The following is a 25650-nucleotide window of genomic DNA, read 5'->3' as shown; positions in this document are numbered from 1 at the left end:
ACATTGCCTGGCCATGTGAACGAGGTAGTTATCATAGTAAGCCTAGAAACCAGCAGACTCCTGGTACTACATCGCCTAAAGAATTCACAGAGAAATCCTGTATTTCCATCAAGTCAGAGTTATGCTCAGTTGCGCTCCCGTAACAGCGCACACAACAAACTTAAGCCCATTAGAAGCATATTGTGGAAAACAGAAGACCAAGGGCTTCTCACAAAGAACATGTCTTACATAAGGAGGGAGAAGTGGGTCAGTGAAGCAGTGAGCCATGCTGAGTGTTCTACTCCACATCATTTTCTCCTGCATCATCAAGCCAGTCACCGTTTCAACTGTTAGTCTGGGACGTTAAAGGGATAGTTCAGATTTTTTTAACTTAAGTTGTATGAAATACTTGCCATTAATATAGTGGTTGCAACTGTATTAATTGATTGCCCGAGTCCTGTGGTGGGAGTTCTGCTCCGGTTTTGGTGAAATATCATGTAGTTCCGGTCATTTTATGGGGGGCACTGGGGGCCACGCAGTAAAAGTAAATTAATCCACAAAACTAACGTCATTTGTATTGTTGACCTATTTCTAAAATATTAGTGCAACTTCCGTTCTTTTTTTACCCCTCTATCACACAGAACTATGTTTTCTGTGCCCAAAAAATAGTTCCATGTGATAGAGGGGTCAAAGTTGAACGAAAGTCGCGCTAATATTTTAGAAATAGGTCAACAATACAAATTACGTTTGTTTTGTGGATTCATTTACTTTTACTGCGTGGCCCCAGTGCCCCCCACAAAATGACCGGAACTACTTAATATTGACCAAAACCAGAGCAGAACTCCCACCATGGGACTCGGGCAATCAATTAATACAGTTGCAACCACTATATTAATGGCAAGTATTTCATACAACTTAAGTTAAAAAAATCTGAACTATCCCTTTAAAATAGAAGCTCCCCAGCCACAAAGAAATTCAGCAGACAAATAGAAATGCCAATGTGAAAAAATTAGAGTTTGGGGTGAAGGAACACACTTTGGATTCCTGCATTACAGATAAGAATAGTCCCATTGACAAGACAGTGGTTGTGGCTGTGATAACAATAATGCTTCAGGGAGGCTGGTTGTAGGTGGCTTCATCAACACGCACGTCTGTCTCACTCACTCACTCACACACTCACACACACACACTCACACACACACGGGACCCATTCTAAGCATCCTCACTAATGCCATTAGCTGCAGGCAGTGAAGAGAATTACATAATTAAAGAGCTTTCATTAGATAAATAGGGGAAAATACGTTAATTTCTGAGTTACTAGCCACATGGTAATAACAAGGCTGTCACCGCCTCTACAGTACGACACCTTTTACAAGCAACAACATAATCCATACTGTAAGTGTTAATGGAAAGTCACAATGTTTTGTGTGCATATTTTATAGTACTTTAGCACGCATTACCTGCAAACATCATGAAGTGCTGGAAGTTGTGAGGTATCTTGGTGGTACGGCACAAATTCAGAAGCAAAGACAACGGGTAGATGTTGCACGCTCTTGATATGCATATGGAGAGCTGTATGCATGCATGCAGGTTGAGGACAATAACCAATCATTAATTCATTATGACATGTGTACCGTATGCAAGTAAAGCATATGGGCATGCACACACAAGAATCCGCACATGGGCATTCACCGGCACGCATACGCAAACATAAAGGGACATACAGTACACACAGTCACGCAGAGATACACACACACAAGTCTCTGCTCTGCATATCCTCCGTTTAGAATGTGAACGCGGCCACATGGCACCGTGCCAAGACATGAAGCCAATCGGGCTCTCCCAGCTGTTTCTGGCCTCCGCACATACTTTGATGTCTCACATGGGATCATGGAACAGAATGCTAAGTGTCCTGTACAGCAGTGAAGGTGCACAAGAGGAGCTACCAGTACCACCGTTTTTGTAATTTTTGGGGAGAGGGGTTCCCAGATTGGAGAATCGTGACTGGGGGCCTTGTCAGAGTACCTGTTGTATCCCTTTTGTGCCCATATATGGAGATTTCTGTATCTGTCTGTCTACCTTTTATTGTCCCTTTTATTCCCACAATATGGTATCTGGTCACTCCTATGACCATATATGAGCATAGCAGTCAGATCTGTGGCTCTGGACAAACAGATCTCCATATATGCCCATCTATGGGCGTATTACGTTTGTTTATGGGTAGATCTGAATCATAATGATGGGCTCTATATATGTGATGGGCTCATATGCTATATATTATTGAGTGGTGCAAACCACTCCAACAACTGGCTTTGTACCCGTGTACCCGTGTTTGTTCGTACCCAAAAAACGAGCATGGTTGCTATGGTTAGTATGTGACGTCCCTGACATGTACCAACATGTACAGTAACTATAACAATAAATGTGTAGCTGCACCACTCAGTTCACACAGGTGTGATTTTTTCTATATAAGTCATAGTAATATCTCAAGACAGATTAAGAGCTCCGCAGCTGAATCTCTCAGCAACTCCCGTTACAACGAATGAAAACAAAGGGGCACCACGGGAAGCGGAGGGCTAAAGAAGAGTGAACGGGCCGACATCCGGTCTCTATACAGAGAATTGGGCGGAAGAAGAAAAATCAAAGGAAAACATTTTTCCCTTTTTCTTTTGCAGATGGGTTCCCAGATTGGTAGATGTAGTTGAAAGTAGATGTAATTTCCAGTATTCTGGTGGATTTGGGGGACATTTGATACTTATAAAGCTAAAAGTACAGTAGCCCTACAGAAATTGATTTGACGATGACGACTGAAGAAATAAAAGAGTAATCTTTTATAATAACCACTAATTACTTTAAAGTGACCATCTCCTTCATTCAATTACAATTTAGATACATGAGTGTGTGTGTACACTGGATGTGGGACTCGAGTTTATCCAGCGAGAGTAAAAGAGTAACACTCTCTCATTGTAACTGCCCGTGACACTTGTTTTTGCAATCATTTCTTTAGTTGAAGTTTGTTATATTCTTTATTTATTGTCGGTCTTATTTTGTTGTTTATTCTGATACTTCCTGTATTTTGGCATACCTTTACTTTGACACTTCCTGTTACCGACCCATATATAGCTGAAGCCTGTTAGCTTCACTCACCTCAGACCCATAGACTCATTTCACACAGCCAGACTCCAGAGTGAGCAGAGGGGGAGAGAGCACCAGTGTGTGTGTGTTTGCACCAGACCACACGGTATGAAATGTTTGACTGTTAATGTGACGCTTGTGTTTGTACTCTTATTGATTAAGCAATGTTGAAGCCTGTGACTGACATTTGCAGTTTTAGTGAACTTTTAGTGACTGAAGTTGTCTATTATTGTCTACAGTGCCTGTCTGTCACACTATGTTGTGAATGTGACCATCGGTGACTGTTGATGTGCCCTGAGGTTCAAGTTGGTTATGCAGCCCTTTAGCACCCTCGATACGCGGAGTGAGGTATACATGATTATTTATTTGTCTGGTTTCCATTTTGAGTATCATTCATGATTGTATTTTGTTTGGTTTTCGTTTGGTTGTGGTACTTTTGGTTATTGTGCATTTTCCTCTACTTGTCTTATAATTGAAATAACTTGAGTTTTGTATCACTGTATTTATAATTGACCATAAATTAACCATTTTATTGTTGATTGTACTACTGAAGTGACAAGTTTAATGCACAGATTTTATTAGTGAAACTATTGATTATTCAATGATTGTAAACTGTATTTATTCTATATCCTTATAGTTTTCACGGTGTTGGAACAAATAAACACACCCGTCGAGACCACCCAACCTTGTCATTCTTTCATCAATCGAGGGCCGCTTACAGTGAAAACTCATCGCAGATACAACTCGACGTCGACACCAACATTCCATCCACAGTCCACACCTCACCTACAGCCATCCTGTGCTTCAAGTCATCAGCCTGTGTTTCAAGTTTGTCACACAACACCACCACAGTAACCTATTCACTACAAGGACTCATGACTGGTAGCCCCCATTTCCATAGCTGGACTGAAGGTTGCTAAAAAGGACAATAAAGTGAAAAATAAAATGAAAAATAAAAAAAAACCAAATAAAAAGGTATAAAATATAAACAAAGTATAAAAAACAAAACAAAAAGGGGTGAAAACCAAATTGTTTCCAAGGTGAAGGGATTTAAAAGTTTTGCACAGAACAAGGTATTTAACTCATACTGAGAACTATTCAAGCTGCATTGACGCAAGATAATTAAAGGGGACATTTGTGTAATTGTGCTGAAATGTATTGTCTGTCCGTTTTGATATAATTCCTTCAGAGTTAAGTGGTACATGTCTGTGGAGCCTATCTGTGTTTTGGTCTATGTACATTGAATGTTAAGCCTAGACCAAATAGCCTCTGAAGGACTGAACCTGTAGAGACTGCAGTCGGTATGGAGCAGCTAACACACTTTGAAGAGACAACAGCCAACACACAGGAGGCCACTGAACTTGGACAGGCAGCAACCAATGCACACCAGGTCAGATTCACCCAGGCTTATACCACCTGGACGCACTCTGCAAGACATATTCGAACAGTATTAAAAACATTTTGTTCAGCAGAGGACCTCCATGGCATCAAACAATGTATTCAGAACCAACATAATGCAATAAGTGAATGCTACGAATCCATCCAATGCAACTCCACCCCTACTCCAGATATTGTTAAGAAAATGGACGCATGTATAATGATCACCTCAGAAATATGCGATATAGTGGATAAATTCCTGGACAACGTTGGTCAGCCTTTCAACGACGTGCTTGCGAAGTTACGTATCAGAATGGCCTTTGATAAAGATCAGTATGGGTCTATTTTTGGACACACCAACACAGCAACTGTCATCTCTGACTCATCAGAGGGGACAAAAAACCATGCATGGATGGGTCCCCGTGGAACCCATCCATTGCACCCACCCAAAACCCCTTCCATAACAAATAGTGATGATTCAACGTCTACCACCAGCCACCACTCCAATACTTCCTCCAAAGCCTCCCAGAAACGAGCTGATGCAGAAGCAGATCTTGCTGCCAAACAGGAAATGGCCAAAGCACTGAAGGAGATCCTTAACCAGCAAACCCAAGTGCAAGAGGCAAAAATGAAGTTACAGCAACTTGAAGCCCAAAAGGACATCAGAGTAGCAGCAGCACGGGTTCAAGCTTATGACCTATTTGAAGGTGACTCTGAATACTGCAATAAATCACCCTCTGCTCCTCCAAACGTCACATCATGTTGCACCAAGTACCTCCAAGCAGAAGCCTGTATAGCCTGTCACCCTATGGCCTCCCCTTTCCTAATAAACCGCAGCCCTGCGGACGAGAGGACCCCTAAAAGAGCCAGAGCTTTCCACACCACTACCCAGAATAATCACTCCAACTCCAAGCCTCCATTCACCTGCCCCATCTGTGCTAAGAAAGCACATGGTCTTGCCACATGTCCCAGCTTTGCACGGACAACTATGGAAGATAAGAAGTCTTACATCTTTGAAAATAACCTCTGCTTCGGGTGCCTGAGAAAGGGACATGTCGGCAAGGAATGTAGGAGGAGACATACCTGTGACATATGCAATCGACCTCACCCGACCTGCCTGCATAATGGCAGAGATAAGAGAACTGGGGTAGAAATGGCAAAGGAGTCCACAAATAACCATACAAGCCACAGGATCCATACTGCCATCTCACACTCAAGCACTATTCCTGTCTGCATGTCATCTACAGAGGACCCACAGAGGTGGGCAACTGATTTGAAGTCCCAAGTAAACCGTTTAGAGGCCGAGTTTGACAACCTGCGCACCCATAAACAGATGGCCTTGGTGGATAATGAACACCTGAGGGTGGAAGTGGCCGAACTAATGAAAAGAAATATAGAAACAGTGAAGCTTCTGAATACCGTAAAGCAGAGCCAGGATGATATTCTCAGGGCCAACGCCAGAGTCGAGACAAATCAGCAGCAACAAGAGATTGATCGACTGAACAAGGAGTTGATGGAACAAAGAGCGGAGTTAGCTGACATGCACAACACTCTACGACATGAAGACATGGAGAAAGACAGAAATAATAGGGAGCTGGAGGCCTTGAGGGCTCAGCTTCAGCAGCACCTTGCCATCAAGGCAGAGCAGAAAGCGGAGATTGAACAATTGAAAAGAAATTTGGATCAGACACAAATAGAGTTAAAACATGCAAATGGTGCCCTGCAAAGCAGAGAAACTATTGACTCTCAGCTGAACAGTACTGTGAAAGATCTACAGGTAGAAATTGATGTGCGCTCTGTAAGGAAGCAGGAGACTCTCTGCCCCCTGAACAGAGACCTGGGAAGCTTACCGCCCCAACTCCCGCAGGGGTGTAGCGAAGGCGAGCAGACACAGAAGCTCCAGGGAGAACACTTCTGTCTGCCACAGTGTACAGCGGCCGAGGCCAAGAGCATCATACCAAACGCTGTAGCCCAAATTGATGACCCCATACATATCTGCTGCAACAGCTCCCTTGAAGAGCCGGGAGACATGGCTGCTATAGACGTCGCCTCCGCCAAGCACGTACAGCGGCAAATCGCTAACAAAAGCCCAAACAGACTTCTTAAGACCGTCACAAATCACGCCGAAAATGGAAATGCAGACTCGGGTGAAGGCCCTGGAGCTAGAAAACCATTTGAGGGCAAGGTTTTTCCCCTAAACCTTCTGTCATCAAAAGGCAAATTAAAGACATGGTTCTCTCAAACCTCATTGACATTGTAAAGAGATGTTGTGAATCATGTTATGTGCAATTCAGAATGATCTGCCCTAGGTAACATGATTGGGGGGAGTGTAACTGCCCGTGACACTTGTTTTTGCAATCATTTCTTTAGTTGAAGTTTGTTATATTCTTTATTTATTGTCGGTCTTATTTTGTTGTTTATTCTGATACTTCCTGTATTTTGGCATACCTTTACTTTGACACTTCCTGTTACCGACCCATATATAGCTGAAGCCTGTTAGCTTCACTCACCTCAGACCCATAGACTCATTTCACACAGCCAGACTCCAGAGTGAGCAGAGGGGGAGAGAGCACCAGTGTGTGTGTGTTTGCACCAGACCACACGGTATGAAATGTTTGACTGTTAATGTGACGCTTGTGTTTGTACTCTTATTGATTAAGCAATGTTGAAGCCTGTGACTGACATTTGCAGTTTTAGTGAACTTTTAGTGACTGAAGTTGTCTATTATTGTCTACAGTGCCTGTCTGTCACACTATGTTGTGAATGTGACCATCGGTGACTGTTGATGTGCCCTGAGGTTCAAGTTGGTTATGCAGCCCTTTAGCACCCTCGATACGCGGAGTGAGGTATACATGATTATTTATTTGTCTGGTTTCCATTTTGAGTATCATTCATGATTGTATTTTGTTTGGTTTTCGTTTGGTTGTGGTACTTTTGGTTATTGTGCATTTTCCTCTACTTGTCTTATAATTGAAATAACTTGAGTTTTGTATCACTGTATTTATAATTGACCATAAATTAACCATTTTATTGTTGATTGTACTACTGAAGTGACAAGTTTAATGCACAGATTTTATTAGTGAAACTATTGATTATTCAATGATTGTAAACTGTATTTATTCTATATCCTTATAGTTTTCACGGTGTTGGAACAAATAAACACACCCGTCGAGACCACCCAACCTTGTCATTCTTTCATCAATCGAGGGCCGCTTACACTCATTGATGAGAGAGAGGTTTGATTGATTGAAAATTGAATTCACAATATGTAGAATGAATATATATATATATATATATATATATATATATATATATAGTTTGAGAACAACTTATACTACCTAATCTATACAAGAGGTACTGCTGCTTTTGCATCACAGGGATGGGGGTAAAATCCCCCATGGATTTTACCCATTCAGCAGTAAGTACAAGTGTGCCGTCCGGAACAATATAAGGGCCCATATCTACGACAGGGGACCTGTGTCTGACAGGGCTATTACTAAAACAGAGCTCCCTTGCACCCTGCAGTCAATATTAAAGCAGAGTATGGATTTTCAAAAGCAATATCCTGCTCCCAAAAAAAAAATCACTCATTTGTGTTTATTGAAGACCCCAGAGCTATTTGAATGGATGTAATTAAGCACTTTCATCTCAGCCTCATTCCTCAAAAACCCATCCCCAATGTCATTGGTGAGGGGAGCAAAGCTAGAGCGATTACAATCTACCGCATAACCAAAGAGCGATTAACAGGATTAAATTGTTGGGGTTATCTCATTTTTTATAGACCATCGGCACGAGAAAACTCTAAGCTCCATTCATCTGTGTTTGTACAGCCCAGTCCACTTCCAACAGTGGGCTAGCCAGAGCGTTTTTTCTTTCACTGAGCTTTTGTTGTGGGAGCACAATGAGCACAAAGCTAAACAGGCTCTGCGTTCAACTCAAACATTTGCCTCCTTGGCAGCCCTTCACAGCAAACATAGCAGCCCAGGAAAAAGAATACGCTCGGTCAACTCTTTTCTCTGCCATGGCTTCTTTGGCCCTCTGGTGGAAGATGGATTGGAATAATAATTGCTGACCATCTGGGCACTGGCCTGTGAAAGAAAGGCTCCTTGGAGTGGTGCCACTCGAGTCTATGCCCGGGTGTAGACCGTGGTCATGTCAGCTCTGAGGCAAGGACAATGGTACCGTGGGTAGCCAGTAGTCCATTACTGTCCACTGACTGGAGTTGGCTGATCTCTGATCTGACAGCAGCTAGGAAAGGAATGTTAGAACCACTCTACTGTATAGCTTTAATAAAGGTGGTGCACACACACTGTGAAACTGTGTAGTCTACAGATTATTAAAGCTGACTTGTGACCAGAATGTGTGAAACGTGAAGCACTGGGTGAAATCAAGGTGAAGTGTGTGAAGCAAGGAGTTATAGCAGAGAATTGCTACCCACTAGTAAATGTTCCCCTTTGAAGTATACCGGTTAAAGGAAATGGATCTGACAGAAGTTCGATAGAGGCGTTCTTTAATGCAGCAGGGAGACTTTGAAGTGCATCAGGTATAGCTCTTCAGACTGAGTTTCTAAAACTAAACAAGGCTTAATCATCAACTGTGACAGGGATGTTAACTAATTCTACTACGCATTGATGTAACTCTGACTCAATTCAAACAGGTATGAACATATTCGTTGCGAGGAGCTCTGCTGGAGAAAACACAAGCATGGTAAATTAAATACCTATTTCTTCAATACAACCTTCTTCAGGGGAACAACTTCATCTGTAGAGATGGAGATTGCAGGGGACTGAATAAATGGATGGAGAGGAATGTGCTGAGCTTGCAAAAGCAAACTTAAATGCAGTTCAATTATTACTACAGAAGCTACCTGGAGAACTATTATATCCAAAACGTATTAGATTTAGTCTAGATTGCAGTTACACCAAGTAATTGAATGTCCCCCATCTGGGACTTTTGGTGGGTGAGAAGAGAAGAGAAGAGAAGAGAAGAGAACAGAACAGAACAGAACAGAACAGAACAGAACAGAACAGAACAGAACAGAACAGAACAGAACAGAACAGAACAGAACAGAACAGAACAGAACAGAACAGAACAGAACAGAACAGAACAGAACAGAACAGAACAGAACAGAACAGAACAGAACAGAACAGAATTATCATTCTTTCATTATCAAGTTAATTTCAGATATGAGAAAAGGATACAAATGCCCCGCATATGAAGAGGGTGTTGAACACATGGTGTTGAAACGCCAACAAGATGTATCCCATGTAGCTGAAGATAAAGATTTCTCCCAGGAACTTTGAGAATTCAAGGAGCTGTTGATGAAAAAAAAACAGGATCAAAAGGTCATACAAATATTCCTGGGTCCGCCAGGATTTGCAGGTCTTTCTGCATGTTAGAGCGCATAATAATATATTCTAATAATAATAATAATAATAATAATAATAATAACTAGAAAAGGATCGCTGCAAGCAGCGATAAGGCCGGACCAAGCAGGAAGGCAATAAGAATAATATGCACAAGAAACATGGAAGACTAAACTTGAGAAAAAGACCATGGAATTGTGACAGGGTCGGTTTTTTATAGTGGGGGGCAGGTACGGGTTCTTGAAGACTCTTACACAGAGTTGGCGGTGCCCAGATTTGAACCCATGACCTTGTGTTGCAAAGGCAAGAGCTTTTTTTTTTTTAATGAGGAACCGAGTCGGCAATCCTGATTGCCAGGGGCAGGGCATTCCACAGTAAGGGTGCACGGACTGCAAAAAACAGTTTTTATTGTAAGTAGAGCCTTGCCTGAGGATATCAGCTCGCGGGCAGGCTCATAGGGGTCGAGTAGGTCCGAGATGTAGGACGGAATATGTCAACTGTCTCTGATGTGCCTTGTCTATGATCTCCCCAGCCATGTTCACAATCCTTGATCTACTTGTATTCTTATCATCTATTAAAAGTCAATGCACTGTAAGAGACTTTTGTACACCAGCTGTCTGCTTACAGCAAGGCTATTCAGCTCTCTCAAAAGAGGTGTTGTATAAACTTGAAAATGTATTCAGAGTTAGCTTATATGCTGTTTACAATAGTGCCTAAATATTTAAAATCATCCACTATTTCCATAGGTTTGTCATCAATTTATACTCATTGACTTATAGTATGTGGAATGGAATGTCATTACTGTACAAATGACCAACTATTTAGGTTAACAGGCATTTATGACATAAGAGCACTGTTGTAACAAGTAATGTATCCATATGGTTAAAATTTGATACCGAGTAGCCCAAATGAGGCCATGCCATCAGCATACTTAAGTACCGTAGATAAAGATGTATCCTGCATCTAATTAGTATGGTAAACAATCCTGATGACAGGACACAGCCTTGCCTGCGGCGCACCTGTGCTTACACATGTTCCTTAAAATAAGAAATCTATTTACATACCGGTATTGATCACAAGGAAAACTGGACTCTTGCATAGGACATTGAGCTGTCCTATGTGTGTGCATAACTGTAGCCCTTACGGTTTCCGAAACAAAAATACTTGAATGGGAGTCGTTACATTTTCCCATAGGATATACATTTATATCAATTCAATTGTAAAACCTATCACTTAGCAAAATGCTAACCATTCCCAATTAAGCCGGTCGATATGAATTAAGCAACACCTGTGGGAGGAGTAGCGCGACAATGTTTTGGGCTTATAATAATAAAAGGTGGGCAAGTGTAATGCTATGGATTAAATATTAGGCTTTGGGTCATCAGGCAGAGGCTCTGAGCCACTACGGCTACAAAAGCACAAAAAGCGGTCTTACCATTATAGGCAACCACACTGAAGGACCAGGGAGTCAGGACTGGCTGTTCAATTGGAATGTTAAAAATAGGTTTATATTTTAATAAAACACTGCACCTCCAGTGCTGATGTGATTTATGTCCCTTTGCAGCAGTGTCTCTGCCAACGAGTGTAGCTCAAGGACTACCTGAGCTGCATTTAGCCTAAGGAGTGTTTTCCACAGTCTCTTCAGTTAAGTTTTTAATTTGTTTGTTTTTTAAGTAGTTACAGTAAAGTAGATCACAATTTAAAGCCGACACGCTAAGACCTGTCGAGTGGAGTTCGAACAGAGAGCTAACAGTTTCCTCCTTCTGGGGGCGAGATGGGTGCCGTGTCGTTAGTCAGAAGGTTCCTTGTTCCGAAATTACTATCCCTATCTCTAATCCTAACCTAAACATAACCGCAAGCACGGGAGCAGTGCATGTTCGGACTAACGGGACTTCGGATCTATGGGCAGTTCCCGCGAGATGAGGCAACTGGATCCTCGACTTCCTTACTAACAGGCCCCAGTCTGTTAAGGATAGGCAACCTCACCTCCTCCAGGCTGTGTGCTGAGCCCCCTTCTCTACTCCCTCTTCACCATAGTGAAGATACTGCACCCCTATGCATGGCACCAACACCATCATTAAGTTTGCAGACGACACAACGGTGGTGGGCCTCATCAAGGACAACGGTGAGTCGGCCTACAGGGAGGAGATCCAGCACCTGGCGCCGTGGTGCACTGACAACAACTTGGCATGAACACCAAGAAGACTAAGGAGCTCATCGTGGACTTCAGGAGGACTAGGGCTGTGGCTGTCACTCACACTTTCCATATCTCTGAGGACCTCTCCTGGACCCTCAACACCTCGTCTCTGGTCAAGAAGGCCCACCAACGTCTTTTCTTTTTGAAGAGACTGAGGAAAGTCCATCTATCTCCTCAGATACTGGGGAACTTCTACCGTTGTGCCATTGAGAGCATCCTCACATACTGTCTCACGGTCTGGTATGGAAACTGTACAGCCTCTGACCGGAAGGCACTGCAGAGGGTGGTGAAAACTGCCCAACGCATCACTGGAACATCTCTCCCTGTTATTAAGACCATCTACGACAGTCGGTGCCTGAGGAAGGCTCATAACATTATCAAAGACCCCTCTCACCCCAACCACAGTCTGTTTACCCTCCTCCCCTCTGGGAGACGATACAGGAACCTTGGTTCCAAGTCCAGCAGACTCAGGAACAGCTTCTTCCCATCCACTGTCATCTACCTGAACTCCTCATCCACTCCTCACACCCCTCAGTGACAGCCCCCTCCCCCTATACCCACCCACCTTCCCTGTTGTATCTTGGGACTCTGTGCACTATGGGCTATGTGCAATAAGAACTACTATGTGCAATATGGATCTGACAATATTGAATGTCTATTCTTTATTAATATCACCTTATATATATATCCTTATTTATTTATTTAATGTCTACTGCTCTTACTGCATTTACTTACTGACCTGCACTTTCACTTTTTAATGACATGTTTGCACTGGTGAGATGTGAAAATACCTTTCGCTGTACTAGTGTACATTGACAATAAATCTCATCTCATCTCAGTTGAAAGGGACAATATCGCTCTTTCTGGTTCAGTGGTGATGATAGGATAGGCTGGCCATAGCCCACAACCATTATACCATTCCTCCTATACATGCTGAGGAAGGCTTAACGCCGATACACGTGTGACGTCCGTGTATGCCCGTGAATTAATTAATTAAAAAGTACCAGAAGTGATAACCATTATTTTCTTATCACAACCTATACTGCCTACCAGGCATCATAAACAGCTTGGTCCTATACTTACACTGATGACTCTAGCTATAAAAGACAAGCTAAATATAATGTGTATTGAAAGATAATTAACATTTCTGTGTTAGCATTATCTGCTTTACTTCTTTTTAGGTAGTCTGAACAAATACATACTATAGTGACTCTACAAAATAGCTAGATAAGGACCCATTCACTTGAATAATTACCCACTTTCTCCTCAAGGACAAGGCAATGAAATATATTACCCTCTGCTCTTGCTTTCTATGCAACTAGTGTCGGCTCCAACTAAATCCACTTGACTTTGTCTTTGAGCTGTGGCTGCATGTATATGCTGTAAAAATGTAGATGTAAGCAAAGCATTTGATCAAACAAACATACAGGATACCACACATTAAATTAAAAGCAACCGCTTTGATCGAGCTGTCATTTACCTTTTGAAAATGCTTTTTATGATAAACAGTGACCTGCACTGTGGTGCCGACAATGAATAATAAATGCGTAGATGAGTGTATACAGTATATGCATGTATTGTACAGTACTAGTACTACTCTATCTATTCAGTCGTCTACTCTTGGGAGCTGGCTGGTATCATAAGACGCTCTGTTGAACTGCCTGTGTGCACACTGGCAGACAGCGAGATGGAGGCTAGGCCTCCCCCTGGACGTCTCCAGTGCTAATGGTCATTCATGATTATGCACACAAAAGAAACACAGGAACCAGAACAAAATAATTTACCCTAATGTACTTGTGTAACCAGATGTAACAATGAAAGATCCTTTAACAGATAAGCCGTGCGCGCGCGCGCGCGCACGCACGCACGCACGCACGCACGCACGCACGCACGCACGCACGCACGCACGCACGCACGCACGCACGCGCACACACACACACACACACACACACACACACACACACACACACACACACACACACACACACACACACACACACACACACACACACACACACACACACACACACACACACACACACACACACACACACACACACACACACACACACACACACACACACGAAGGAAAGCCATTTGAATTGAGCAATTATAGAGAATAAAAGCCAGTTTGTATACAGTGGTAATTAAGCTTCTCCTCTAGGTAAGTCTACCTGCTTGATTCTGGTCTTGGCCTCCGAGGACAGGTTGCAGAGAGTGTACCGGGCCTGGCCCAGCCCGCAAAACAGCACCGCCACAATGCCTGCCATCATGGGACATAAAGTACCACAACACACATAATAATGTCAGTGTCATGATGAGCAGGGGGAGTATACAGTAGAGCGGTGGTCTTCAGCCAGTGGTCCATGAAGGGGTTCCAGGTGGTCTCCAGCTAAATGGACAGTTGGTAACCAAACTGACCCTTATACTGTAGATAAATCTTGAGAGTGCAAAACGAAACAGTTTCATTTGACCCTCTCAAGAGTTAAATTATTGTTAAACATTCTGCATTACTTAGTTTACGCATTAGTTAAGAAGTTTAAGAAGTCTACACAATTAGAGAATGTAGAAGAATTGTTGTTTTGATCGTTATCTCTCCTATGGTACCAACACCATACCATACTAAATGAAATTGTGGACAAAATCTTATCCAACGATAACAAAATAATATTTTAGAAAATATTATACGTTTTTGGGTCCGAGAGGCTAAATCTCATCACATGGTGGTCACATGGCGGTCCGTTGACTCCGACAGAATTTTGTTCTCATGTTCAGAACACAGGCCTTACTCTGGTGACCGGAAAATGAGTTTTGATTGGATTCTGTGTGAGCCACTAATAGTATCTCAGAAGATTCTGGAGCTCAAAAGGAAGCAAGGGAGAGCTCAGTTCGTTCAAGTTGTGCAAGGTTGAAACAAACAGACTTCCAGTGCAGTGCAGACATTTCAATTATTTTCAAACAATATATACGTATCTGATCATTTGCAAAATAAAAATCACACCCATGTGCAGGGGCGGATTTACTGTAGGCAAAGACAGTCAGCTGCCTCACATGGCTACGTTTCTGCCTCCCCTCCGACAAAATTAATTATGATTAAATTATCTCCTATAGGCCGCCAGCTAGCCGCTACTCAAGGCCGACAGACCTAATTTCTCCTTTCATCGTTAATGGCAAATATTGAGACGTGTGGGGACAAAAGCTGTTGTTAAAAGGAGGTGAAAGTTTCCATTCCCAATACCGTAAATCCCGTAAACCAGTGGCTCCTAGTGAAATGCAAACACAGAGCAAACCAAAGTATCCTAAAAACATCTGCATTCTGCCAATTTGCCCCTCCTCTTTCTTGCCTTTGGTTTAGAATGTAACATTTTATGACAACAGTTCATACCAGCCCAACCCCATAACACACCCAGAATCCACCCTCTGTCTACGTTCCACTGTCTCCCAGCTGTATAAACATCTCAAAGCTGTCCAGTATCCTGGCCTTTCAGGCCAAAACCCACACCTCACCCCTTCTAACCTCACCTCAGCGCGCGCGCACGCACGCACGCACGCACGCACATGCACACACGCACACACGCACACACACACACCCACACAGACAGAAGGACATGACACTGTCAGTAAGCTCGGGCTAAAGACTGATAAAAGACCTTGAGTGAGTACAAGAGTCATATCAGTGAGGGCGGTGGGGGGTGGAGGATAACAAAAGAGTGAGAAAAAATGGACAGGAAAAATAAGAATGTGTGACCTGGCTAGACCTTGAGTTGGAATTGGAAAGTAAGAAGGGAGGATCAAAACACGGTTACTTTGTTTGGGGATTCAATTTCACATGGTGTGCTTCAGCTTGTGATGAACAGCTATATAGTGTATGACATCCACTTTGCTGTCAAAGAAAGGGGGAAATTGCCATGATAGGACATAGGCCAAGGCCAGCAATAATGAACAAGGACTGCACTTATAGAGCCAGTCTGAGGCCAGTCCATTACACTCCTTTCTTGTCCCATTGACCGGTGATTCCGGTAATTCACACCGTCCGTCAACGCCACTCTTCCATGAAGTCTTAACAGGTCAAATCTATTTCTATTGCTGCTTGTGTTTACCGGGCTGGCAGACACATCCTCAGTTTACGCAATATGGACGCAGGTAGTGCATCATTCGCCATGCAGCACGCCCACACGCACACATGATGGCTCCCCAACGGAAAGGATGGTAGGTGGGCACCTGGGCACTTGGCAACAGCTGAGACTCATACCACAATGAGCGGCTGTGAGGCAGGGCGCGAGATTAATGACGCCAGCGCTCCCTGTGAGGTTCGGGGTCATTACGCACACGATTGCTAAACTCCAGCAATTAGCAGACAGAGAGAGGTTCAATTACCAAAGGACACAAGGGAGGACTGCCATCGCTCACTGCATCCCCTTTGGATGTGGCCCCTGTGGCAGCGGTGGCCGAACGGATAGCGGCGCGGTCTAGATACCGGAAGGTTCCCAGTTCGAACCAGCCGTCCGACACGTTAAAATTACCACCGCTGAAATGCCCTTGAACAAGGCATCAACCACTACGATGAAATGTGTTCTATGAGCAGGGCCTGGCTGGAAACAAGTTCTTGAGCTTAGCCCAGATACCCTGGGTAAATATAGATTTCATTTCATTTCATTTCATTTCATTTCATTTCATTTCATTTCATGAGCTATTGCTTCAACGTAAATGGGCCATTAAAGCCCATAGGAAGACGTGGCCATCTGCAGCTTGTGCAGATGAATATTGAGAATTGGAAATTGTTTGGAAATGTATTGTGATTGAAAAATAAATAAAATATGTTAGCATCAAAGGCATAGCTACTGTAGAAGTCCATCTTCTTGAACTTCAGAAGTCATCTTAGCTATACGGTTAATTAAGTATAAACAGCTGTAGAAAGTCTTGTTGGACAGTCAAAGATGATGGAAGGTAATAATGTCTGACACAGCCTAATACTGTAGCATATCTCCCACACTGTCCTCACGCAAGACAATACAGCCCTACCTGCCTTGCTGCTCATGCAGTCTTTAATGAAAAGCAAACTGTTTTTCAATGCCTCTGGGACATATGAAAATAATCAAATCCTTAATTGTGCTGTGCACTCTAAATAATAACAGCAGCAATGCCAATAACGATACCACACAAAGTTCCATCTCGGATACAATGTACCATCTCAGCGCCGGACAGCATTAGGAGCAGTGTGCTTTATAGACTGGGAGTTGGGGTCTAATGGAGAAAGGTCAACATATTTAATTAGAACGGTATTCTCCTCCACATGCCAGTGGGAGCGCTGCCAAGGATAGAGCGCACACCGCTGACTGTGTTGAATACCAACCGACACATTGAGGTCGGCCCTGGTATGCATAGTATGTATGAGACATGTATATTTTATAACTACGTCATGACTCCACAGGAAACAAGTAATTGACACTTCAGTGGCAACTGAAGAGGCTAATCCATTGTTTTTCCAAGCGCAGTATAAAACATTTCCACATAATAATGAAACACTGTCACATCACTGTGACAGTGGGTGAATTCATAAAGCACACTTTTCTTCCCTGCGGGCAGTAAATGCAAGGTGGGAATAGAAACGTACAGAAGGGCAGGGCAGGTCATCGATAATACATGAGACCAGAGCGACTCTTCGCTCTACACGAGACCCAGGCTAACAGCCAGGGCAGGAATGCTATTATGGCTCTCCGCTATCTCTGGGCCCTATCTTGAACTATGAGACTGACGTGTAGAGGTGTGTGTGTGTGTGTGTGTGTGTGTGTGTGTGTGTGTGTGTGTGTGTGTGTGTGTGTGTGTGTGTGTGTGTGTGCGCGCGTGTATGTGGGTTGAAATGGAATGAGTTATGGGGTTTTGAGATGGGAATGAGAACATGTAGCCCCCTGTAGACCGAGGCAATGACCTAATACTTTCTCATCTCCACTATTGACTCGCTACAACGGCAAGGACTATTAGAGGGTATGTGTGTGTTCCTGTGTGCGTGCGTGTCCTCGTCTGTGTGTGAATGAAACTCATTTTTCTCTTTAATATTCTGGCCAACGGTTGGATATGGGACACTAAACATTAATGTTCTGCCGCTCAATATCGGCCCCATCAGAAGAGGATCGTCCCGTTTGTCCGTGGGTTTTTTATCAGGTAACTGCACAGATGGCTGTGTCAGGAATGTGGACAAGAGGCGTACATCTTTCACAGCACTGTAGAGCGAGGTTGACAGCTATGAGACCACAACCAGCAGAGCTTGCCAAGCGGACAGGCACTGATGACAGTGATGATGCAAGTCTGGGCATGCCGGTATGAAGGGACAACTACGAGGGGCTGGTGCACCGGTGCATCGCTTTCAGCTGGGGGAAAATTGCTTTTATCTCTGGCCTTGGTCTTTGTCACAGATTTCAATCATTTTTTTCCTCCACAATTAAATAATTCCCCTTGAACAATGCACTCTACTAGCCTGGTAAACCATCCCAGTCGTGTGAATTCATATCATGTGTCTTCTGCAGACCGGCCTGGCCACAAGCGCTGTGTGGGCGTTTTTCCGAAACCAAAAAGTGGAAGAGCCAATCAGCGTCTGCGCTCAGGGCCCTGTGATTGACAGACGTTGATTGTCTCTTCCACTTTTTGGTGTCCCACACAGCGCTTGGGGCCAGACCGGACTGCAGAAGACGCATGATAATGTGAATTCATGACCAGGATGGCTTACCAGGCTAGCACTATACAGCCTTTTCGGGTGGATGAAAATGATTACATGGCTCCTCCGATACACATGGAGTCGTGTAATCGAGAGCAAAATGTGTGCGGGTGTTTCTGCTTCCAGTCAAACAGGTGCCCAGGGCCAACCGATAGAAGTAACTCGTGCAGCAACAAAAACTCCCACAATCACCTGCTGGCTTCCCAGCAGTGAGCACCACCACCAACTGTGTTTGTTGCCACGCCTGGCCAAGCAGCTAGCACTGAGGAGGAATCCAATCCCAGCCTTTGCGGTGGCTGGCGAGGATTTTAATTCTGACCTCCGATATCCCCTCATCCTGATGACAAAGTAGAGTGTAGACACATATGCAACAGTGTACTCTGCGCCATAGAGTACACACACAATCTCATAATATCGTCGCCGTCAGACAGAAACCTTGTGTCTCGACACTCGGGTGGCGCAGGGGTAAAACTGCCTGCCCACCACCGCAGAGTGTGTGGGTTCAAATCCACCGTGGTGCTTCCGGCTTTGTAGCGTGTTTACACGAACACAACTCGCTCGTGTTCGCGGGCGAGGATGGTGATATTTGTCACTGCGCATACTCCTCGTAGGAGTATGCGCAGTGACAAATATCACCATTATCACCATCACGGGCTGGAGCAGCACTTGTCAGCAGGGAGTGTTGGGTGGGAGGAGTGGGACGAAGGCTCTACGACTACGTTCTCCTGGTGGGGGCTCCTCACAGGCAGGTGAGTCAGTAGGATACAACAGCAGTGACAACGCACAAATGTGTGCGGGGGAACGACTACATTGGAGAGATAAAGGGGTAGGAAGTAAATTAAAAACAAGAATGACTCATGTCATAACTGCCAGGTGCAGCAAGCTCACTATGGGTTTTCTCCCATTGGCTTAGAGGCGACAGTATAGCCAGGTTGCACCTGGCTAAAAATCAGCCAATCAAATCATCACATTCCCTGCTACAAACACATTCCGTGCTCAAACATACCTACACACAAAGCTGCAGTGTGCATGCATAGGAGGGGCTAGCGCCTCACAAACAAAGTATAAAGAATCTCCATAATTAAACTTGTTTTTGGTAAATTAATACCTTACTTCGTCATACAACTGTGTCATGCAAAACTAGCAAAACTAGTCAATGTACAAGCTCACAACATGTTGCATTGCAACGCATTGTGAACTTGTTTGAAAAGTGTGTTTGTGTTCAATTGCCGGCTCTGAAAAAAAGTTTTACAAGACCTGGGGCCCGTTTATGACATTCTACCACAACACACAAACTGCATAGTGTGCCGTGCCTATGCCTCGGCCAACGCCAAACCACAACAGAAACAAAATCTGCTCTGCTATGAAAAATCTGCATTTTATTTTATTATATTTTTAATTTTTGTAATTATGTATGCATGTATTTTGTGTATATATATATTTATTTTATTTCCTCCAGACTGTTTTTCCGACTATCCTTGGGATTGTGGGTGGGGGGAGGGTGGGATAGGGGATTGAGTTTTATTTTTATATTTTATATAATAGTTTAATATTTGCCCCTGGGCTACTGTCAAAAACCTGAATAAAAAGATTTTGAAAAGAAAGAAAAGTGTGTTTGTGGGCTTTTTCAATATTCAACCAATGAAAAGTATTAATATTAGCTTGTGACTAGATTGGATCCATTGCAACACAGCTTCTCTTTTACAGTTCATGAAAAGTAACCATTAGGTTTGGTTTCCACCGACAGCGGTAATCCGCAAACCCCTTTACCTGAAAGCCCACAGGCCTCGGCTGACAGGAAGCTGCTCCAGGACAGCAGGAAGAGGAGCGATGTCTCCTGCAGTGGATTCTCATGCAGCCGAGCAAACTTGGTGAGGTGGAAGGGACAGTTAAAGACAAAATGCGATGAGAACCGTTGGCGTTTAGCATGCCAATATGAAAACATACTGTAAACATGAAATTCTCCTCCAGAAAACAAAACAACATGCACGCACCCACCCCCAAAAGTGATCCGGTGCTGACTGGTTATTGTGCAGAGCCAGGGGAGCTACAGTGCAGTGTAGAGTTACCCTCCAGTTTTTAATGAGTTCATTTTAGGGAGTTCTCCAGTACATAATCAAGTCCAGATCTAACTTATGCCTCTTCACTGTCCCACGTCCCCTCTGGCAAAGCTCCCTAGCAGAAACCTAGGGCCCTGTCTGGGAGCGAGCCAAACAGTGTTCCACTCCAAATCATCCTGCACTGAAACTTTTGTCTTCATAGTACAGTAATTATACATTAAGTTGAAAGCGGGACAGTGGAGGTAAACATTTCTGTAACACTGCATGCCGCCTTTGCCATACATCAAAGGGTTGTGGGGTCTTTGATCTTCATGCTCTCTTTCTTTTACTTCTCACAGAAGAAAACTCCCTGCTGGCATCTAGCGGGATAGACACAGTACAAACAGCTTCCAGATCCGCAAGCCTAAAACTTTTAACGAGGACACGTGTGTGGTTTGCGAGGTGTGAGACCAGGGGGCCATGCTCGGACATAGAAAAGAAATTGATTGCTGCTATGCATTTTTAAGCATGTTTTAAAGGCAAAAACAATGTGAGAAAAGGGGGTGCATACTTAGTTTAGACTAGTCATTGGTTAGACATGGGTTGAGGTTAGGTTTAGGTGTATCATGAACATTAGAGAGGACCAATTCTATGAAGATAAGTTGAAAAGTAGTGAAGTGGTCCTTGCATGCATCTATGTTGAGGTTGAGTACCCTCCCGGGATGTGAGGCTTTAGAATAACCAGGGCTCGACAGTGCGACTAAGTACTCGCATATGCTACTAAAAACAGCACCGTGCGAGTTGTAAAATTAAATTTGTAGCACCGGTGCGACTACAGAATTTGACCATTCAATCGTGATAAAGACAAGGCAAGTGCACATTCTATAGTCGCGGTTCTATACCTACATTTATATTTCTTAGTACGGCGGTGTCGTTCGCCAAAAAGAGCAGATCTACAAGCTAACAACGTGTCAAGGCTCAATGCAGCGTTCATTTGAAGATCTGTCCCCTTTGCTCCCACCGCCCCGCCCCTCCCTGTGTTGCTGGCTGCTCAGTTCTCTTCCCTGTCAGCAGCGGAGCGAACGCAGCAGGATAGCATGATAGCATAGAAGGAGTTGCTTGGACCCCGACACGTTTAATACTAAACTTATTTGGAAAGTTTGGAATGTTCAAACATCACTCGATATAACTTTTACCAAACGTGGGTGAAACAGCGTGCAGCCGTGCACGCAAAGAGTGCACGTGCGCACGCACATGTAGTGGACGGATTGATTGATAACCAAAACAACCCTTGCTTAGCACCTCGCTTACAAAAGTGTGCGCAGGCTGCGCAGCGCAATACGAATGACCGACCTGTCACCTGGCTGCCGCTGGATACATAACTTTATTACTATTAGTCAGTGGCCTGCATAACGAGCAACGGAAAAAAGGCAAAGATCCCCCCACCACCTCCTTCCACCACGCCGAGGTGTATATGTATGATGTTTTGAACTGAAGCAGTCAAAGCCAAGGAGAATGTCACAATACTAATTCACCATCGAGTAGCCTCTGCACTGAATATCACACTCACATGATAGAACAGCAGGATACAAACGGATTGTCTGTCTGTCCATGAGCAACATGAAATGAATTGATGATTATCTATCCATCCATCCATCTGCATAAAAAACTAATAGTCTATCAGCAAAAAACAAATTGATTAGGCTATAGATTATATAAAAACAACAAAAAATCCAGATGAATATCAATATTGTGATAATTTCTGAAAAGATATTGTGATATAATATTTTGCCATATTGCCCGCCCCTGCCTCATATCACTTTATTAAAGAAAAATCACACCTGTGTGAAGTGAGGGGCACTCTTATCATCATACATCATCATGAATCATCTCATACTATCAGAATGCCTGTTGCCTGTGATTGGTTAGCTGATTTGCTCGTTTACATATGACGTAAATTTTCCTTTCAATGTCAATGGCGTTTAATGTTTTGATGTTTAATTTATGTCATATTTAGCTGAATTTTGACCTAATTTCTCCGTTCATTGTCAATGACAAATATTGAGACGTGTGGGGACTACAGCTGTATATATGAGGGGCTAGCGCAGTAGCGCCCCTCAAAAACACATTTGCTAACTTTTCATCGTGCTCCTAAAATAATTTGTGTGCTACTAGATTTTTCAACTTAGTAGCACACGTGCTACTTGGAAAAATGCTAAGCGTCAAGCCCTGAGAATAACTACTGTGTGTGCATTGAGGTGGCACATGAATGAAAGCTATGCTTATTTTGTGTTTTTCTGTCTGGAGATTATTCACTGCAAACAAGCACTGTGCCCTGCTTCCCAAACCCTCCTCTTGACACGTCATCATTTTTCACTCTAAGGTCTAATTACTAGGAAGATCCGAGACAAACGTCGGACAACATCGCAAGTCGAAACCTCATCAGAGGCCGTTGCCTTGATTGATGACCCCCATTCGTGTAGACGCCAGCCATTAATGTCACAGGAGCACTTTAGGCTCAGCCGAGTTGCTTATGTTGATAAAGCTGGTACAGTAGAATTGGGGGGGGGGTTACAGAGAAGCAATTACTGAAGGGAGGAAGTGGGGAGATTGCAGCGGATGCTGAGGTGATAATTGGGTTTGGGGTGCCGGGACTGCAGTGGGGGGGGAATGCAAAGGATATGAGGGCAGTGATGACTGTGAACACGAAGCCCAGGACGAAGGAGCCGGCGAACACTGCAACAAAATGGCCTGCGGAGAGGAAGAAGGCACGGGCGCCAAAGACGCTTCCTCCGCCGATCAGGCTATAGGTGGCGATGGCACTGTGGGACACAGATTGGTACGAACAATCAGAAAAACACGACACATAATATGCATACAAACACACTAACCATACATCACGTTGTGGCTCCCGTTATGGAGCAAAGAAGATACAGTAATAAAGTAAACAAAATAAAACAATGCTATGCACACTGAAACATTTATGCAGTTTACTGCTCTGAAATGAGAGAAGTCATCAGAAATAAGGTGTGCTACGTTCCTAATATACGCCAGTCCAGAGCAGTGGGTATAAATTCAGACGCTTATTATGCTGAGCTAAGCTTCTAAGTACAATTTATTGGAGTCATTTGACTCATTTCAGAGGATGTGCGTCATTCCTCTGAGGTTGATTCTCTCCCTCTTGCCACTGCAGGAGAAAACAGAGTCTGTTTGAATGACTATTCACGTCTGAGAGGTCCCACAGATGTTAGAGGGGAAAAGCAGGGGAAATACTACTGTTGTTTGCAAAGAGAGTAGCATTGTGCTATGCACATCATTACTATAAATATTTACTTTGTGGCAGAGGGGGGGGATTCTGCATGGAAGTCAATGAGTTCAGACTTCAGACCAGCCATCGCAGGGAGAGAGGAGAGAGAGAGAGGGAGAAGCAGAGACAGGCACCCTTGTGAGCGGCTGATTGAGCAGGCTGACTTTCCTGAGACGACAGAACTTCTTAACCCACCCCACTGCTCCCACATACTCCCTTTGGATTTAAGCTCCCTTTGTAAAATGCATGAAGAACTTTTCTTGAGTCAGCTTCTTGAGGTGGTACTGTACTCTTTTGTCTGGGAGACGGATGAGAGAAACCAGACAGGGACTGACTTCCTGCACCTTAGACTGAACACGTCCCCCATGGACAGCAAGATAATCACAGCCTGTGTCAAAACAGTTGAAAAATTAACTTGTAAAGCGTCTCCGCATTCCATATTGTCAGTTTTAAATGAGCCATTATATACCACAACATGGCTTAATCTTCATAACGAGACGGGGGGCGATCAATCAAGCTGCCGCTAATGAGCTCAGCAGCTAGCTGAAGCAATTACCCCCTTCACACAAAAACAAAACTCAGAACTTGTTCGCACATTTAACTCAGCCACTAAGTGTGCAAGTGAAGCGGAGGTGACCTTTCAGAGATGTTTTCTTTAGGCCACGTGGGACCGCTAAGTCCTAGTCCGAGAATCTCCAGATGTCAAGGCGAGACCTGGCTGAGTGGAAGCCCATTGGGAGCAGGCGGAGTGGCGCAGTGCACAGGATGGAAGAGGGCACGTTAGCGTACGGCCAAGCTGCGGCGGGAGCTCGTTAAAATTCCAATGCCGGGGCCCCACGTGGCTCACTAATAAAGGGCCGGCTTTGTGTACGGGGACGGGGCGACCCGGCGGCTCTGGCCAGCCAGTCAAGTGACAGGAGATGGCACAGAGGCTAGTCACGCTACCCCAAGAAGAGACACTGCACTATCTGTGTGTCCGTATGGGGATGGGGGGGTGGGGTGTCTACGCTGGCTTCAATGGACAGGGGGATAGAAGCCAGCGCTTGGGCACGGCCAACAATCTGTGCGCTCGTCTCCTCTTTTTCTCTCAATCTGCCTGCCTTTCCAGGCCCATTTGTGTGTAGAGAGAGAGAGAGAGAGATCCATATGCATTTGCGTGTCCACTAGGCCAGTGTGTTGGTGTGTGCTGGTACACGAGTCATGACACGTGTGTGACCCCGGGGGTTCCCGGGGGTCCCTGGAACATCCAGACCCCCAGAAATGCGGCCAGGGGGCCGGGCCGTTTCCGGCAAGCCGCCCCGTGTCTGAAACGGTTGAGAAATGGTGAAACCCAACCAAGCTATTTTCGTGCTTGGACAGACAGACCCAGGGACAGACAGACCCAGGGACACACATAGATGTGTAATGGAGTGGTTGCACCACTCAAAAAAGATGATAATACTTGCCAGCAGACCAAAATAAAAGAAACAAACTACGGTAATAACTCAAGATACTGTTTAAACAGGTGACACCCTACACACAAGGGTCCTGGGAGTTCT

At 44.2% G+C, this 25650-nt stretch overlaps 1 protein-coding gene and 2 long non-coding RNA genes across 3 annotated transcripts in view; 2 read left to right on the top strand and 1 right to left on the bottom strand.

The window, feature by feature from the left end:
• Positions 1-25650, bottom strand: part of LOC306912879 (sodium/hydrogen exchanger 9-like) — a 127339-nt gene that overhangs the window by 71147 nt on the left and 30542 nt on the right. The window contains exons 7-11 of the mRNA XM_079489333.1: positions 23381-23627; positions 20537-20633; positions 14229-14317; positions 9693-9806; positions 1440-1551 (exon numbers count right to left, since the gene is read on the bottom strand). Coding sequence (XP_079345459.1) covers positions 1440-1551; positions 9693-9806; positions 14229-14317; positions 20537-20633; positions 23381-23627 — 659 coding nt within the window. The remainder of the gene's footprint in view (positions 1-1439; positions 1552-9692; positions 9807-14228; positions 14318-20536; positions 20634-23380; positions 23628-25650) is intronic.
• Positions 3135-4454, top strand: LOC306913176. The gene is made up of 3 exons (XR_013788502.1): positions 3135-3220; positions 3354-3462; positions 3752-4454. It is a non-coding gene; the product is annotated as an uncharacterized lncRNA (long non-coding RNA).
• LOC306913177 lies at positions 7011-7705 on the top strand. The gene is made up of 3 exons (XR_013788503.1): positions 7011-7095; positions 7229-7337; positions 7627-7705. It is a non-coding gene; the product is annotated as an uncharacterized lncRNA (long non-coding RNA).

This window comes from Electrona antarctica, assembly GCF_951216825.1.
Source record: "Electrona antarctica genome assembly, chromosome: 20".
Classification (NCBI taxonomy): Eukaryota; Metazoa; Chordata; class Actinopteri; order Myctophiformes; family Myctophidae; genus Electrona; species Electrona antarctica.
This window is presented reverse-complemented; position numbering and strand designations above follow the sequence as displayed.